The sequence below is a fragment of the Pleurodeles waltl genome, chromosome 11, assembly GCF_031143425.1.
Source record: "Pleurodeles waltl isolate 20211129_DDA chromosome 11, aPleWal1.hap1.20221129, whole genome shotgun sequence".
NCBI lineage: Eukaryota > Metazoa > Chordata > Amphibia > Caudata > Salamandridae > Pleurodeles > Pleurodeles waltl.
In genome coordinates, this window is record NC_090450.1 from 83,639,493 (window position 1) to 83,656,888 (window position 17,396).

Here is a 17,396-nt window from a genome sequence, read left to right on the forward strand (position 1 = left end):
ATGGAGCAATCCCCTCCGCCAAACTGGTAATGAGGCCCTTAGTGTCTGGACTCATGGCATTTTAAATGCCAATATTACCTCAAAGGCGTATTTTTAAATGTTATTAACACCATGGCCCTAATTCTGAGTCTGACGGGCGGCGGAGGCCGCCCGCCAGACTTCCCCCCTCCGAAATACCGCTCCGCGGTCGAAAGACCGCGGAGGGTATTCCGAGTTTTCCCCTGGGCTGGCGGGCGGTCTTCGCAAGACCGCCCGCCAGCCCAGGGGAAAACTCCCTTCCCACGATGACGCCGGCTCGTAATAGAGCCGGCGGACTGGGAAGGTGCGACGGGTGCAGTTGCACCCGTCGCGTATTTCAGTGTCTGCTTTGCAGACACTGAAATACTTTTAGGGGCCCTCTTACGGGGGCCCCTGCCGTGCCCATGCCATAGGCATGGGCACGGCAGGGGCCCCCAGGGGCCCCGCGACTCCCCCTCCCACCATCCGGTTCCCGGCGGGAGAACCGCCAGGAACTGGATGGCGGGAGGGGGAGTCGGAATCCTCCATGGCTGCGGAGCGCGCTCCGCAGCCATGGAGGATTCCTACGAGCGGCGGAAAGTCAGCGGGAGACCGCTGGCTTTCCGCGTCTGACCGCGGCTAAACCGCCGCGGTCAGAATGCTCGTAGGAGCACCGCCAGCCTGTTGGCGGTGCTCCCGTGGTCGGTGGCCCTGGCGGCCACCGACCGCCAGGGTCGGAATGACCCGCCATATCTGTTATTGTCAAATATTTTATTACCATTTCTATAAATGGTATGTTTTACTAAAATCTTCAGAAAATGACTTACTTGCTAGCAGGAGATGAGAAACTCCACAAGATATGAAACAATCTCTCGGGCGTCCTGCTGTTTATAGGAATGTGCGTCATTAATGTTGATGGACGCACTTCCTCTTTTTCTAGATTTCTGGAATTCTTGGGCTGTTTAGTGCTGGAGCACAGAGCCATGCTGCTGTCAGGCCACGGGCCTGCCAGGGCTCCACTGGCACCTTTAGGGGTGATCTCTAAGTTCAATGTCAGGAGTCGGAAGGCAGCATGATAGGCTGCCTGACTGCCAGAGGCGTAGCATGCTGCAAACCTCCAGCTGTCAAGTACCTGGCGGGTAATTACTGCTTAGTAAACTGCATTTTAACTATTCTTAGCAAATATGTTAGGAGTGCCTTCAAAAATCAGCAAATGATAACGGCTTTGGCGAATAGATAATGGAAAATTCTACGTGTGACTATTCATCTACGGTATTTTGAACCCATCATAATCAAAAATGTACTTGCATCAATGTATAAAAACATAACATCTACACAGGTAATCACAGAATTATCGCCTTTGCAGAGCAGCCTCTTTCATTCATGTTTCTGTAGATTAGAAAATAGCAACTGCCTTCAATATAAACATCTGCAAAACTACAGAACTGTTGCCAACATTGCAGTAAAGAAAATATCAGTGCTGGCCCCTGTAGAAGAACTGACTTGAGCCCAATCACAAACAAGCATTTGCAATGCAATGGATCTCGCGTTTGCTCGAGTTAGATCTATTAGCGCTGTAAACTGCTAACCAGACTTTTCTTGCTACACAAACTGAAAATGAAAAGTAAAACAGTTTCTCATAAGCGAGCTGACGGCTGCCATGAGTGCGAAGCAGACACACAAAAGAAAAAAGAAGTTCACTCGAAGTCAAACATATCAACAAAAGTGTAATTATCCATGTAACTGGCAAAAGTGCAATTATCCATATAACAGGGTCGATGTCATTCAAAGCGCACGATTACTGCCCAGCAAGATCACGCTGCATACGAATAAAAAGAGAAAGTAGTCCAGAAACCATACGGAAAACATGGAGCCTTGTATGTTTTCAGTACTTTACCAGTGAGCTCGAGGAGGGCTAAACACCAGAAAAGGCATGACGTATGCATGCCTTTCACTAATGGGATCAAGCTAATTTTAAAAGGGAAGCCTACGAACCAACCAAACTGATGGGCCTGCGGTGGGCGTGGTTAAAACCCAATAATGAGATTACAACAGGGATAGAGCGCTTTGCGCGCTGGACCCTAAAAATGCCTGGCACTATGGTAAATGAGGCAGTAGTTTATGCGAAAACCTTTTACCAACTACTAATAAAGAAGATATGTCGATGTGAAATAGGTCACTGCAATATCTGTGGACATTGGTTGTGCTGCATTGTGTTGTGGTGGTGATGGGTTCTGTTGTTTTTTGTACTTTTGTGTGTTTGTGCTGCATTATTGCATTGCCCTACAGTTGTGTTGTGCTGTAATCGCTGGATTGCAATTTGATTTGTTTTGCTGTGTTGTGCCCTGTTATGTTTATGTTGGGCTGTTATTTTGCTTTGTTTTCAGTTATTCTGTTGTCCTCTGTAATTATTTTAGAGATGTCAACACCAGACTCACGACAGGACAAGGCAACAGTCCCCTGGGTGACTGATGTCAGACCTCCGAAGTCAAAATATATGCAAATTATGCTGTGGTGCCGCACACCTGCTGTGCCATTTTACAGCCAGGGCCAGGCTGCAGAACTAAAAGCAACCTTGGCAAAAATACTCAAACCAACACCCCTGCCTTAGACTACTCGCACAAGCAAGATAGAAAAAATAAAGTTCTTTACAATTTATACATTTCAGTCAGGAAGAGGGAGGATAAGGAAGGGATAGGAAGGAGTGACTGAAAAGGATCAACTAATATTTAAAGGTCGAATAGCAATAAGTATTAATTGCTAAGGTTTAAATAAATAAAGTGCATGGTTGTTAGGAGATAATAGTGGCAAAATAAAGCAGAGAAGTGCAGTTCACGTTGGTTTAAAGTTTTCAGAGCATACACACCTAATTTGTTGCTTAGCCTTAAGATCTAGGACAGTGGTTCCCAACCTTTTGACTTCTGTGGACCCCCACTTTATCATTACTGGAACCCGGGGACCCCCACTGAATCATTATTGAAATCTGGGGACCTCCCACACTGTGTCATTACTGAAAGCTGGGGACCTAATTAGTTAATAATATTTAATTTTCTATCCAGTCGCGGACCCCCTGAGGAGGCTTTGTGGACCCCAGGGGTCCACAGACCACAGGTTTGGAACCAATGATCTAGGAAATAAGTTAATGGATGCCAAATAAGTCTCTATTAACATGTGGTCATCACGATAAGGCAAAGGCAACATCTAAAGGATGAAAATGACACAAAATATACCACCAGACTTTGAACAATATATTAGGAGCACATTTCCTGTTGTGTGTGATTTGTTGAAAGGCTGAAGCTAACAGAAGATCAAACAATCCTTTTTTTAAGTTAGCTGTGCCGGATAATATCTGATAAGTTTCCAAAAAAAGCAGAGATGGTAAGATAGGACAATTTAGATTAAAAATGAATGTAAGATGGGACCACACTTTCTCCCAAATAGTGGCAGTGGGAGGACATGAAAAGAGAAGATGCATAAGGTCCTCAAGAGAATGACCACATGACAAAGAAGCTTAACTATAGGTATGCAAACAATTGGCTGTAGATGCTGGAGTATGATATAATCTATGGTATAAAAAGTACATAGTGTGGGTAGTAGAAGCTGTTCTGGAAATTAGTAATGTTCTAGACCAGATTTTATTCAAGATTAAGATATACCAAGCACATCCCAAATCAGTTTCTCAACTTAAGTTCTACCTTAGTTTTAACCCAAGAGGAATCTGGAGTGAAAACATATACATAAATAGGGGAGGCTTTAGGAGTAAATGTAAGAATATGCAAAAGTGAGGAGTTGGGAGAAGGAGTAGGAGACTCAGATTGAAGTGAACAAATTATATCTATAACTATTTATGAATAACTTATAATTTATATACAACTATTTCTAAAAGGAGAGAAAATGTATGCCAAAAGGATTGTAAGCAATTAAAAGTTGTTTAAAATTGAGGGAAGGAGCGAGGGTCAATACCTTCAAATAGATCTTAGACCCAAATTATACCTTGCTGTCTCCAGGCTTTCCAATAAAAAGCCTATTATTTATAGCAATAAGATGGGTTATACCAAGGAGGAGAGTACGAAGAGGAATCTTGAGATACACTTTGTGGAGGATAATAAGATTTTAAGAGAAGACAATTATGTTTGAATAAGGATAATGATGTAATGGTATTTTTTGAGGAAAAAGCAAGGACTTCCTTAGTAGGAAATTGTACCACATTTCCCTACCAGGTCTGTGTTCACAAATAGCCTGTTGGTGAATATGTAACATTTGTTGAACTTCACCATATATAGCTTACACATCTTCATATGGTGAAGCAATATTATCCAAGGAAGATGGGACTCCCAAGTAAATAGTTACTTGGGGTGGAGTCAAAGCCATGAAGTTAAGAGCCCTGTTCCACCCCGTTCAATATCTACCCAGGAGTACCTTCCCTCTCGGAAAATATTGCTGTTGTAAATCTGAAATGAAGGACAGTCACATCATTTTGTTATGAAAAGGCACAGACGTCTTTTCACCAACAACATGGTGTACTTTCCACACATAGGCAATGGATGGCAGAGGGTCCAAAAACGTGCATGTCCATAAACATGACAATAGCTGTTAAGTCACTTAATTATTATTCGTGTTATGACAGTGATTTCAAGAATTGTGATTTTTATGTCTTTTTCACCATGTAAAAAAGTAGATCTCCTCTCTGGGTTTGGTGTATCACAGTTTTCTCTCATAGTGTTTTAACTGGAATAACAGTGGTCCTGAAAGCTGAAATCAGGTTACATTTTCTCTAAATCTCCTTCATGCATCTAAAACTAATCTGACCAGTCAAGTGAAGTATATTCTTCTACCAGCAGCAGGGTCAGCTGATTCCACAGTGTTCAAATGTAGCTTTGAAGAATTTTAGAGTGCTAACACTCTCTGGAAAAGCATGTCGCCTCATGACTTTGCTGAAAGAGATTTAGAAACATAATATATTGTAAACTTATCAGTCCTCCAGATCACAAATCAGCCAAAGAAAATGGCTTTGGCAGGAGAGATTTGATGGTTCAGAATCAGGGTGGGTCTAGTGTCAATTGCAATCGCCAATGTTATTTTATTTAACATAATCCAAACTTTAAAAAAAATATAGATTTTGTTTGTGGATTCTGATTTGTTTCTGCAGTGTCTGCAACCGTGCAAAGAATTCTGGGATCCGCTCAGGAAGCCATGTCTCGGGAAATGTGAGGTACAGTCTGTTCTCTGTGTATCATTTTATTTGAATCATTAGACGTTTGTTCATTTTACAAGCAGCTGTCATATTTTTTCCAGTGGCAGCTTTACTCTAACTGTGTATTACTTGGATAAATTGAAAGAAAAATCAGGCAAAAAACGTATCTTTTACCGCTAGAAATAACACGGTTTCTTCTCCCACTGTATGAGGTTGTTAAGAGTGAGATGTTTTAAATCTACCATAAACCAACCCATTGTCTGGTACAAATTAGTTGTCTTATGCTCCCGGCTTTGGTCTAAAATCTGCCGTGGAAAAAATGTTTAGAGCAGCACTGCTCCCTTCCCTTTTATTCGGTCTCTCTTTTTTCATCCATATATTCTCTCTCTCTACTCACTCCCTTTTTAGGGTCGAGCCTGCGTTGCATGCACTTCCGCATGCGTATCGCTAGCGAGACGCTGTAGGTATTAGAAAAGGGCTCGGAGCCCCGTTGACGTCACGTCAGTGTCTTTCATTGGCAAGTTGGCTTGCCTGTTAGAATCCGCTTCTTTTGATTGGTGGAAGGCACGCATACATCATGCCTTTTCCGTGGTTAGCCCTCCTCGAGCGCAGCGACCAAGTACGGAAAACTTGCAAGGCTCGCTGTGGTTGTGGACTACTTTTTCTCTGTTTTCTGACCACTATCTCGCTGGGCAGAAGTCGAGCGCTTCGTTAATCGCACTTTTGCCGGTTACGTTAATAAACGCACTTTGTGTGAACTGTACAGCGCAATTGCGCAGTCTTTTTCTTTAAATGCAGGAAAAATCCAGTTGGAAGTTTACAACAGCTGTGACTCCGACAAATGCAAGACCCTAGTGCATTGCAAATGCTTGTTTAACTTTGTCATCCTCCCTTTGTCTCTTTTTACCACTTTCTTGTTCGTATTTCTTTCTTTCTTTCTCTGGTTATACCACCACTGTGCCTGCTGGTAAAGGCAGCCTCGAACCTGGGAAATGCACGATGAGTTTACTGGTTAGCCCGGCCCCTGGTGATGATAACCATGCAGGTGTAGGTCTGCTCTGAATTTTCTCTCCTTGTGCCACAGAGGCTGTTTCAAGCACACCCAGTCCCAGTTTGGCCCAAGCTCTGTCTCCTCTCTTGCACTGCTTCTAGCTGCTTTCCTAGCCTTCCAGGTGACTCTTGGCACCAGTAGGGTTAATTCATCTTTTCTTCTCTTAGAAGGAGCTTGTGACTCTTCTGAGTCCAAAAGTCTGCTGTCATTCGTCGCCAGTGTTATACTGATAACATCCACCCGGTTGAAGATAAACCTTCAAGTCCAATTCAAGTCACTAGTAAGAGGTGACTTAACAGGTTCCTCCCAGGCTGCATCCCTTCAGGGACATGCTGACTCTAGCTCAGTCAGTTCAGAAGCAGCTCTCCCAAGTGACAGATGGGGAACTCATACCATAAAAACCATATGCATCCCACACACCCAGCACTCTTGACATCACTCATGCAGACAGAGGTCAAGGGAGGCAAGACATACCAGTACTCTCTCCCTGCAATGTACCATGTCACAGCTTAGCACCCTCCTTCCTCAGTTGGAGCCCTAGTACTGGAGTGCTAACAGAGGACATCTGCAGTGTCTGGTTCAGACTGCAAAGCTATCTACTAATAACACGAAACCCACATTGTATGGAGATGTCATCTACTCTCCCCTTGTAGGAAAGCACTCACTAATGTTTATTATTCTAAGAATCCCATACATACTCACAAACCCATTTCAGGCGGGAGATTCACGATTATTTAAGCCAAACCTGGCTTTATTTGGCTGTCTGGCCTGAAATTGCCTTCTCTTCAATGTATTTCAAGGGGGGAAATAAAGTCCCTCAATACATCTTTTTTTTCAAAATCTCCCTCTTTGATTTTCCTAAATGTTGGCATGTATGGAACCCTTCCATGAACTTAGCCACAAAATTGTATCAAAGTGAAATTTAACTGAAGAAAAATTCAAGGTCAACCCAAGATCAACATTATCCCATAATTTGTCCTTCCGGATCTAATAACGTAATTATAAAACAGATGATCACAGATAATTGCATCAGTTCTCAGGTTTAATTACTACATAGGGCACTACTGACAGAGATCAACTATAAAATGGTAAAGCATCTATTCTAAAACTTTGTCCATGTAGAGTTTCCAATATGTGGAAAGTCTCATTATTAAATGCTACTAAAATGTTTGTTTGTACATGACATTTTTTCCAAAGCAACACATTTCTTGTCGAGAAATACCTTATCATTCTTACCTCTAAATTTGTGAAGTTAAAAACGTACTAAGTTGCTGACTTTTCCACAATCGCATGTGAAATTTCAGATTTTGGCGTTAAAGATGTAGATTGTCCTGCCAGAAAAACACATTTTGAGCACCTATGTTTTCTTCAGATGCACAGAACACTTGTAAAGTCAAAGGAAAGGATTATTTAAAGCTAGCTACTTTGCAAATGCATCTCTTATGCTCAAAGCATCCACGAAGGAAGAGGGAAAGGCATATGGAATAGGCCAGTTCTCTTATAAACATTACATTTAAAGTGCTGAGCGAGTGGCCCAAATAGCACTTTGACTCTGCCACTGCAAGGCCCCACTAGCAAATCTATGTTTCTGCAATATATTCTGACATCCTTTCCGAATCACACCCGGTAGATTCCCAAAACCTCGAAATGAAATGATGACATTTTTTGAGGAAAGAAAAACTGTCGGCCCTCATCCCCCACAATGCATTAGGCGCATATGTAGTAAGACTGTTACAAGCCACACAGGCCTGTCAGAAATTCTCTTGCATTTGCAGGTACTATAGCAGAGCCCCACTGCAAACCTAAGCATTAGTACACACACAAAACCAAAGCTATTTTATACTATTTTATAATGGAATAAAATGTATGATGTGCTAATATGGTGTAAATAAGAGAAACAGGAAATATCATAATAATAATAAACATCTCAGAAACCAAAAATCTATGGCTTTATGTATATGATAATAAATACATTTCCATTCATTACATATATATCTGTGCAATAGTATGTATATGGATCTATTCTTATTTTTATGTAAATATCATTATAGGTTAGGTACATGTATCCTTGTATGTGCGTTTATGCTTTCTATAAAGATTTTTATGTGTGTGTGTGTGTGTGTGTGTAGAGACAGAAAGAGGGAAGTTAAAATATAAGTAATTAGTCTATATTTTTATGTCCAACATGCATGTATATGTCTGGCTATGTTAGTATGAGTACATATTATTACATGTATATACATTTATAAATTACATATATATATATATATATATATATATATATATATATATATATATATGTATATATATACATATATATATAAATACATATATTTAGACATATATAAACAAATATACATATATATTTACATGTGAGTGTATGTGTTTGTATACATGTTTATATACTTGTTTTATTATAAATACCCAAAACAATAAAAAATGTAAACCAAAAAACTCTTCCACCTCTTCCTTTTCCGCCACTTGCTGACTCATCATAAAGCGTTCAGGCTACAATAGACTCTAAAATCGTATTCTATATGTGATTCTTTCTTAAATAAATTCTTAGGAAATTTCCATAACTATTTTGTATATATTTGTAGTATTTTTATGATTATGTGTCAATTTTAATGTTTGACTTGCCCAAATTGGGATAATATCAAGGATACATAAGCTTGAAACTTGACCATAAAATATGCTTCCCAGACAGGCGTACATGTCCGCTGCTGCAAATACCATCTCGCATCATCCCTCTACTAACCTGTTACAATTAATCTATCTCGAATCAAAATTCTAGAGTAAATTCATGAGATCTCAAAAGCACAAAGTTACCAAACATAACACGGCCAATCATACAAGGAAAAGGAAGCCCATATTGACCTGCTGTCTATTGGCCACTCATCTTGGGCCCTGTAGTAGTGTGCTACTCACCACAAAGCACTTCAACACATTGCAAGGATTAGTAAGTGCTTTATACATACTCTTTACAAATAGAATTACAATAAGGGCAACCGCTAAATGCACCAAAACAATTGTTCAACACACATTCCCGAACTACTAGAATAATTCCCAAACTACATCACATTTAGCTAGCTTACAGATAGCTGTATACGTTTGTCATACTATTTGCAAAGACACGTAAAGTCAGCCGCATACCTGTTTTATGGCAGACTTCAAATCAAACCCCGATTGTCTGCATTTCTCCCAGCAGCCGGTCAGTTTACCAGCACTGCCCCCTGTACTGCACTCTGAAACCCGACTGACATGGACTAGTTACAACAGATGGAAGCCAACGCTTCTATCAGTTTGCTAGGAAAGCATGGAACTTGCACAAGATCAATTCTAGCTAGCCAGGCGCAGATAATGCAAATTTCCTTCTCTAGTTATCACAAAATGAGCAAGAAAATATTGGTAGAAGGTATCACGCAGGGACTCTATTAGCATGTTTAAACAAGCACTGGCAAAGAAATGAAGGAAGGAAAGAACAAATAAAAAAGAAAGAAGGAACAAGAGAAGGCATGAAGGAAAGAAAGAAGGCTAGAAGGCAAAAAATAAGGAAAGAAAGCAAGAAGGAAAGAAGGAAGGCAAGAAAGAAGAAAATAAATAAGAAGGCAAGGAAGAAGGAATGTAAGAAAGAAGGAAATAAGGCAAGAAGGGAGGAAAAAGGATGGAAATAAGTAAAGAGGGAAGAAAAGAAAGAAGGGATGAAAGAGAGAAGGAATTGGTCGGAGAATGAGAGAGAAAGAAAAAGAAAAAGAAAGAAGGAAAAATAGAAAAAAGCAAAAAAGAAGGGAAGAAACAGAAGGCAAAAGAGAAGGAATGAAATAAAGGAAGAAGGCATAAAAGAAAGAAAGCAAGAATGAATGCATGAAAGCAAAAAGATGGAATGAAGGCAAGAAATAAGAAAAAAGGAATGAAATCAAGAAAGAAAATGGAATAAAAGCAAGAAAGAAAAATGTATGAAAGCAAGAAAGAAGGAAAGAGGTAATGAAAGAATGACAAAATAAAGGCAAGAATAAAGAAACAAGGAGAGAAAGGAAGAAGGGATAAAAGAATGAAAGCAAAACGGAAAAATTAAAGAAGCAATGAAAGGACGCAAGAATAAAGGAAAGTAAGAGAGAAGAAATTAAAGAATGAAAGTAAAAAAGAACGAAGGAATGAAGAAAGAAAAATAAAATCAGGAAAGAAGGAAAAGAAAAGAAGGAATGAAAGAAAGAATGAGAAAAGGAAAGAAAAAAGGAATGAAAGAGAAAAGTAAAGAAAGAAGGAAAGTAATGAAAGAATTAAAGAAAAACAAAAAGAAAGAATGGGAGAAAGAAGAAAGAAGGAGTAACATATTGTTACAAGTGCTGCACACTAAACATGATAAAGGTTTTCTTGCTAGAAAAAGAATAATAAAGAACCATTGGTGAAACTGAGTCCAGAATAAATGTGTTCTGAAGAATTGTCCACTTATGAATTCGATGTATAATATTTAAGATTTTGATAACTTAATATAAAACAATTTCAAATGGACACAATTTCTTATGCTTTGAAATTCCTTTTGGAGTGTCATTTGTTTATCTGAGAAAGTCAGGTAAACAAAGGACTTTCCCAAAGGGAATTTACAACAGCAATGGCAGGAGACAAAAAAAATGATCTGGCTAGTGCTCGCATCTGATATAAAGCGTCCTGCTGTCACCACAGACTCTACACATAAAGGCAACATCAAAGTCTTCAGTTAGAAACAAAACATTGGCACACGGGGGGAACTACACTATGCCCCTTGTGTAAGAGCAAAATGCAATCATTCAAAGTGGAGTTATCCAGTGGGTGAAGTGGGCTGACCCTCTGCCCCATACTGTACTGGGCGGAAGCAAAATGTAAATGACACACCGGCAGACAAATGGATCAAGAAAGCTGGCTGAAAGCACCTTTGAATAAGTGTATTGTACATACATTTTTATTTTAAAACAAAAGGTCTTTGTTAACACCAGACCTAAACATGAAGTTAAGAAAGTAATTTTAACAGAAGCATGCATTAGGCCCTGCATATTGATCTTCAGTTTACAATCTCAAAATCTGAGTGCACAAACCACAGCTCTGTTCACATACATCAACGCTTGTGCAATATGGAACATTATCAAACATATAGAAAAAGTATGTCCACAAACGACAATCCCTTTGAAATAAAGTCTATTCAGCCCCTAGTTCCTACAGAAATCACATTGTGAGCCAACACATTCATTCGATGTGTGGATCATTGAACACTAAGCCAACCAATTCCATCCAGTAATGCTGGTTGGAGGGTACGTAGCCGCCTACGATGCCACCATCAAGATACTCCACTTTGCTACTTCAGGCAGCAGGTGAGACCCGGTTACTAGGCAGAGTGGCACTTTGATGTAAAACTGAGAGACGCACTTAAACACAGGACTAGGGGGATCCTTCAAAGAAAATCCTCTCTCACAGAAAAATGTTTGTAAGTTCTCCATGTTTTAGTGTGAAAACTTTCTGTAAATAACCGGTGGGCCTGGTTTTCCTTGCCCTGGTTTCTGAATTTTTCTGTCACTCCTGTGTAAACTGACTACACATGTGCAAGAATGAACTGGTAATGCAAAACCTCTCCCATCTGTGCTGCTGGATCCTGTCCTGAAACGCAAAATTTGTGGATACAATGTTTCCCAGTCCTATTTTAATATTAATATTATTACTAATAATATGACAAATAATTATGATAATAGTAATCATAATGGTATTCACAATCACGGTGTGTTTTCTTATTGTGCTTTACACTGCCCGACTGCTAACTTTAAGTGCTATAACTAACAGTTTTAACTATTACCCAAAGCAAGGTGCTCCATTTACCAACCTAGGAAGGATGGAAGGCAGGATCGTTTAGCAGTAGCGTGTGCATAGCTCAATGGGCCATCTTGCCAGCATTTATATGTAGCACAGACTTAGGTAGAAGGAGAAGCAGTCCAGCATTTTACAGAGACCATTCTACCGTAGCAGGAGCATCGCCTGCTATGAAGCGCTATACATAGAGCAGTGAGGAGTCTAGATGAGACCACAGTACAGGAACCTGGAGGGCATGGGGAGAAGGATGGCAAAAGGCCAAGACAGCACAACGCACCGTTATTTTTCACATATTTATGGTGTTTATATTTTCAATTCCGTGGTGATAAAGAAGACAAGGTCATTTGCCCAGGGCCACGAAAAACATGGCCAGGACTTAGGTTCCAGCTTCCAAGGTCATTCCAAGGTCAGCAACTTGCCACCCCAGCACATTTATTTACTCCCAGTCATTCCTAACCAACATGAGAGGACCAGACTCCGTGCCATGATGCTGGAACCATTTCACTTTCCATTAGACATTTTAAAATAGATACATTTAGGCACATATTTTTCGACCAGATGAGGACATGTCCCTGATTGGCTGCTTAATTAGGGCCCCTCTTGAAAATAAGCACTGTCTACTCCTGAATGTTCTGTTGTTTGTTTTAACATTCGATAGAAGCATAAGAAGGGGGAGGAACCATGGTTTTAATAGCACAGCTTTCATTTTTGCCTACAACATGTAAGCGCTTTGAGTGGTCTTTACGCTGAATGCACCCGAGGGTTGGCAGTGATGGCCTCTTAACTACCTCTTCCTGGTCTCCTGAGATGGGTGACTATCCAGCCCTACTGTGCACCAAAAAATCAAAACTGAAAAAAAGAAATTCTCAGTGTGACAGGGACGGTGAGGAGATTATATGCGATGCAAGTATAATAGAATGTTGCCAGCTGGAGTGCTCCCCGTATGCTGAAATGACTAATTTCAAGCGTTTTTGCAGTTGTCTTGCATATCAGCAGTTGCCGCTCTAAGGCTGATGCATTACCTCGCCTTAGGCAAACATCGGTATTTTTCACAGATAAAGCAAAGGTAACTTTTGGATCAGTTTTTAGTACAGATGGAAGTGCTGAGGTACAGTTTTCTTCCTCTCATACTAAAAGACTACCTCTGTGCATTGACTTTTACCACAGGAATCCCATCTGATTTCTCGCATACATTATATCTAGACCACAGAGTATTTGTTGAGACTTCTGCAGCCAGTCCAGAAAATGGATACATAACTCGTGGTGGCGCCAATAAATCTGAACAAATGACGTGGTACCCAAGGTCTCTGTACTGGATACTCATGTAGCGCCCAGGTCATTTAAAGGTCCTAGGCGCTTCACACCATTTACTCTACTCGACTAAATGTGCTGCACATTCCACATTATGGAAGAGTTAGGGAAAGGGGGCATGCCTTTCTATGTGCTGACGTCCAGTCCGGAGCAACCTGCAGTGATTACTGCAGTCAGTGACTTAAAATTGTAAGATCATGAGGCAGGTGATACCTGCTCACATCACGAGTATCCTTGGGGTTCTCTGTTATTGATGAAGCTGAAAATATAGGTTCTTTGTGCTTCCAGTTTTCAGTTTAGTTATTGAACAGCAGCAAAGTCCCTTAGACAGACAGACAGGTTTACCGACAGACCGCCATACAGATATATAGGTGGAAAGGCCAACAAATAGATAGACAGACAGACAGACAGACAGACAGACAGACAGACAGACAGACAGACAGACAGACAGACAGACAGACAGACAGACAGATAGATAGATAGATAGATAGATAGATAGATAGATAGATAGATAGATAGATAGATAGATAGATAGATAGATATCTTGTGTTACTCATACAACTTTCCCAACATTAGGAGTGCAGTGAAATTCCGTTTCATTACGTTTTCTTTTGAGCCCCGGCACGCCATTCTTCTTTTTCTCTGTTACTCTGTTAACATTGCTCTCTGTCCCTGTCAGTTCCCCACGTGGTCTGATCTGCCAGCACTTGGAGCTTGACGTGGTAATTGCCTTAAGTACTGGTTCGTCTAACTTTGAACATTTTAATTGTTTTCGGATGTATAAAACCTGTCATTGTGAGGCTTGTCATGTTTCTTTCTTGTTAACTTAACAGTGGAATGTGACAGGCGCTCGATAATAATTGAATGTTTTTACTATATCAAAAAAGAAGTGAACATTCAAAGAGAGGACGGTTTGTAGTTCCAAAGGCATCCGGGACAGTCAACGTTTAAATAGATGTTTCTGAAAAAGTATGATTATGTACCAAAGCTAGGAAGGTGGTTCTATAGATAAGGTCCTATGGAAAACAAGGTTCCCCGCATGCCAGCCTATTGAATAAAAGGTTGCACAAAGGATGTCTCATTGAATAAAAGATTCTACGGTGGAGGGCCTATGGAATAAAAGGTTCCATAGAGGATGTCTCATTGAATAAAAGGTTCCACAATGGATGTGACATTGAATAAAAAGGTTCCACAAAGGAGGTCCTATGGAATAAATTGTTCCTCTGAGGAGGTCCTATGGAATAAAAGGTTCCACAGAGGATGTCTCATTGAATAAAATATTCCACAGTGGAGAACCTATGGAATAAAAGGTTCCACCGAGGAGACGCTATGGAATAAAAGGTTCCACAAAGGATGTTGTATGGAATACAATGTTTCACAGAGCAGGTCCCATGGTATAAAAGGTTCCACAGAGGTGGTCTGGTACAATAAAAGTTACTACTTTCTTATGTTTTTGTGTGCAAGATTAATTCTACGCCCTGATTTCATCTGAAAGGTAGGTGCCTAATTATACACCAGCCAGTAAATAACTTAATATTGACTATGGCACTAATAGCATTACCATCAGTCATTACCCCAGCGGGTGATTTGCTGCGCTTTACAAATTCATGATTGAATGAGCGAGTTCTGGTTTCCATGGTGATGGACTCATACTGTCAAGAGGTAGGAACACTTAAAGAACATGTATAGGTCCTAGTACTGTGAAGAAGCAATCCAGTAGATTGGTAGTTCAGGTCACCTTCTGCAGATCCCTGTATCTAACCTCTAGGTCACAGTTTGAAATATGATGGGGCCTACTGAGTCAGCCATCCTGAGGTGGGCAGGACAGCGCATACCATTGAGGTGGGTGATGCAGCCATCCTTGATTATTGTTTTTACATATCATAGAGCTTGCACACTAAACAAAAACTAAACTAAAGAGACAGAAAAGCAGGCAAGGCAGACAGTGGTCATAACTCCAAGCAATAAAACCCCACAGTTGTGGAAGGTTTGAATGCTTACATACACAGAATAAATGGCTCTGAGAAGGAGGCAGACACAGGATGGAGGCCAATGCAGTGGGAGCTAGAGGGCAGACACGAAGAGATGGAAAAGCCAAAGTGTCCAACTCATACCCAAAATAAATGTGTTTTGGGCCTAGGCAAAAGGACCAGCAGGAGAGTGGTACGGTGAGAGAGCTATAGGACTCGTGCATTGAGAAGAGTGGTTTGCAAAAAGTGAAGTGACCATGATCAAAATATAAGGAATCAATAGTTTAGCTGCCAGAAAATGTGATCAAACAACAAAACTGGTCTATTGTTTCCTATAAGAGATGATTGCTAACCTTTTAATGTATGAACATTGGTTCCAAAGAGCACAGCTACCCGATCAGAACACTAACTATACTCTCATTCAACAAGCACTTTTTGGGTAGCCCTTCTCTGCTCAGAACAGAGATTGTGTGGTTTATTAATTCCTGTTTTACTTGTTGCCACGTGTAATTTTAAGGTATTAAAGTGGTGTTCATTTCTTAAAGCATCATTCTGGCTAGATATTCCTTGTGTACTGTGCACCCGCAGCGTTACCATTCATGCTGCTTGGTGGTCCCCAGGGAGACAGCCGGAGAACAAGGGATATTGCTCATTTCGTGGGCATGTCTTGGGTTTATAACGGGATAAGGAAGGCTACAAGTGCCACAATGCAAATAAAAACCTGGGCAGGAGTAGCCACCCACGCATGGACCTAGGAATCTTGGCGGCGCTGTGATTTTCCTTCATTAAACCTGCTTTTCTTATCATTCAACCAGAATCATCCCGAATGCCTGACCAGCTGCGCGTTTCTGAGGTCGCTCCAGATGTTCAAGCAAGGGGACTGCCCCCCGGCCGAGAAGGCGTCCGGCTTTGCTGCTGCCTGTGTCGAGAGCTGCGGGGCTGATCACGAGTGTCCGGGGACCCGGAAGTGCTGCTCCAACGGCTGCGGATATACCTGCCAGACACCGGCAAATGTTTACCGAGGTGAGCCCAGCCACAGCTCACACCCCACCTGCTGGCCGAGGTGGCACGAGACACTGCCGTGACGTCACCACGCACTAGACTGGCGTTGCGTCGAGTCTATTGGTTTCAGCAGAGGTTTGAAAGAAACCAATGTTTGCAGGGAAGAGTATACTCTCAATTCACTAAAATAGTCTGGTTATATCTTTATAAGGCAATGTAATGAGGCTGGGTTTGCTTTCTTTTCAAATACACTCATTCAGCCAAACAGGTCATTCTTAGAACTAAGTATAAAGTTTTAAATGGAACTTGTAAGGTAACCATAACGCTTGTAGAGCATGCCTTCACTCGTGGGTATCTTGGCGCTGAATAACAGATGATTATTACTACACTACTAAATGAACTCAGTTTATCAACCTAGGGAGGATCAACTGCTGAGTGGGCCTATTTGGATTTCAACCTGTGACAATGGGATGAATGACAGGTGCCTACAGCAACTGCATTGATCCCTAACATGAAAAGGGCCTTTAAAGTGCATTTCTATAGTTACATTACATTTCTCAAAGCTGTAATCAGGACACACAGTGGGATTCTATCAGATTGATATATCAAAAGCTTTTGAGTACGACAATTAGTACTCTTTTATCTTCTCTTACATGCCTCGGTCCTGAAAAGTCATGAGTAAATGTGGAAAGAGGGCACAGTCCATTCTATTTGTATCATTTCTATATGACTATTTTCATTTTCTTTTCTTCTAATTCCTATTGTGTATGTTTTAAATGTTTTATGGCCACTTCACCAAGGCATGTAGGAGTACTACCAGAGTACCACCAGTGCTTAATTTTTGCTGGTGGTTGCTTGCGGGGCCCACAAGCATTTTTTAGGGGAACAGCTACTTACCTTTCCTCATCAGACATTTACCGAGAGCAAAATAGAAAATAATATGCAAAGGGGAAAGAAGGTCAAAGAGAAAGGCGGAAATACCATTGCAAACGGAGAAAGCAGCAACCTACAAGAGGTTAGATAAAGGGGCATGGAA

The 17,396-nt window shown here is 40.9% G+C and overlaps 1 protein-coding gene across 1 annotated transcript in view; it reads left to right on the forward strand.

Moving 5' to 3' along the window:
- Positions 1–17,396, forward strand: part of LOC138265432 (anosmin-1-like) — a 134,490-nt gene that overhangs the window by 58,640 nt on the left and 58,454 nt on the right. Inside the window, exons 3-4 of the mRNA XM_069213132.1 lie at positions 5,147–5,209; positions 16,174–16,381. Of these exons, the coding sequence (XP_069069233.1) occupies positions 5,147–5,209; positions 16,174–16,381 (271 nt within the window). The remainder of the gene's footprint in view (positions 1–5,146; positions 5,210–16,173; positions 16,382–17,396) is intronic.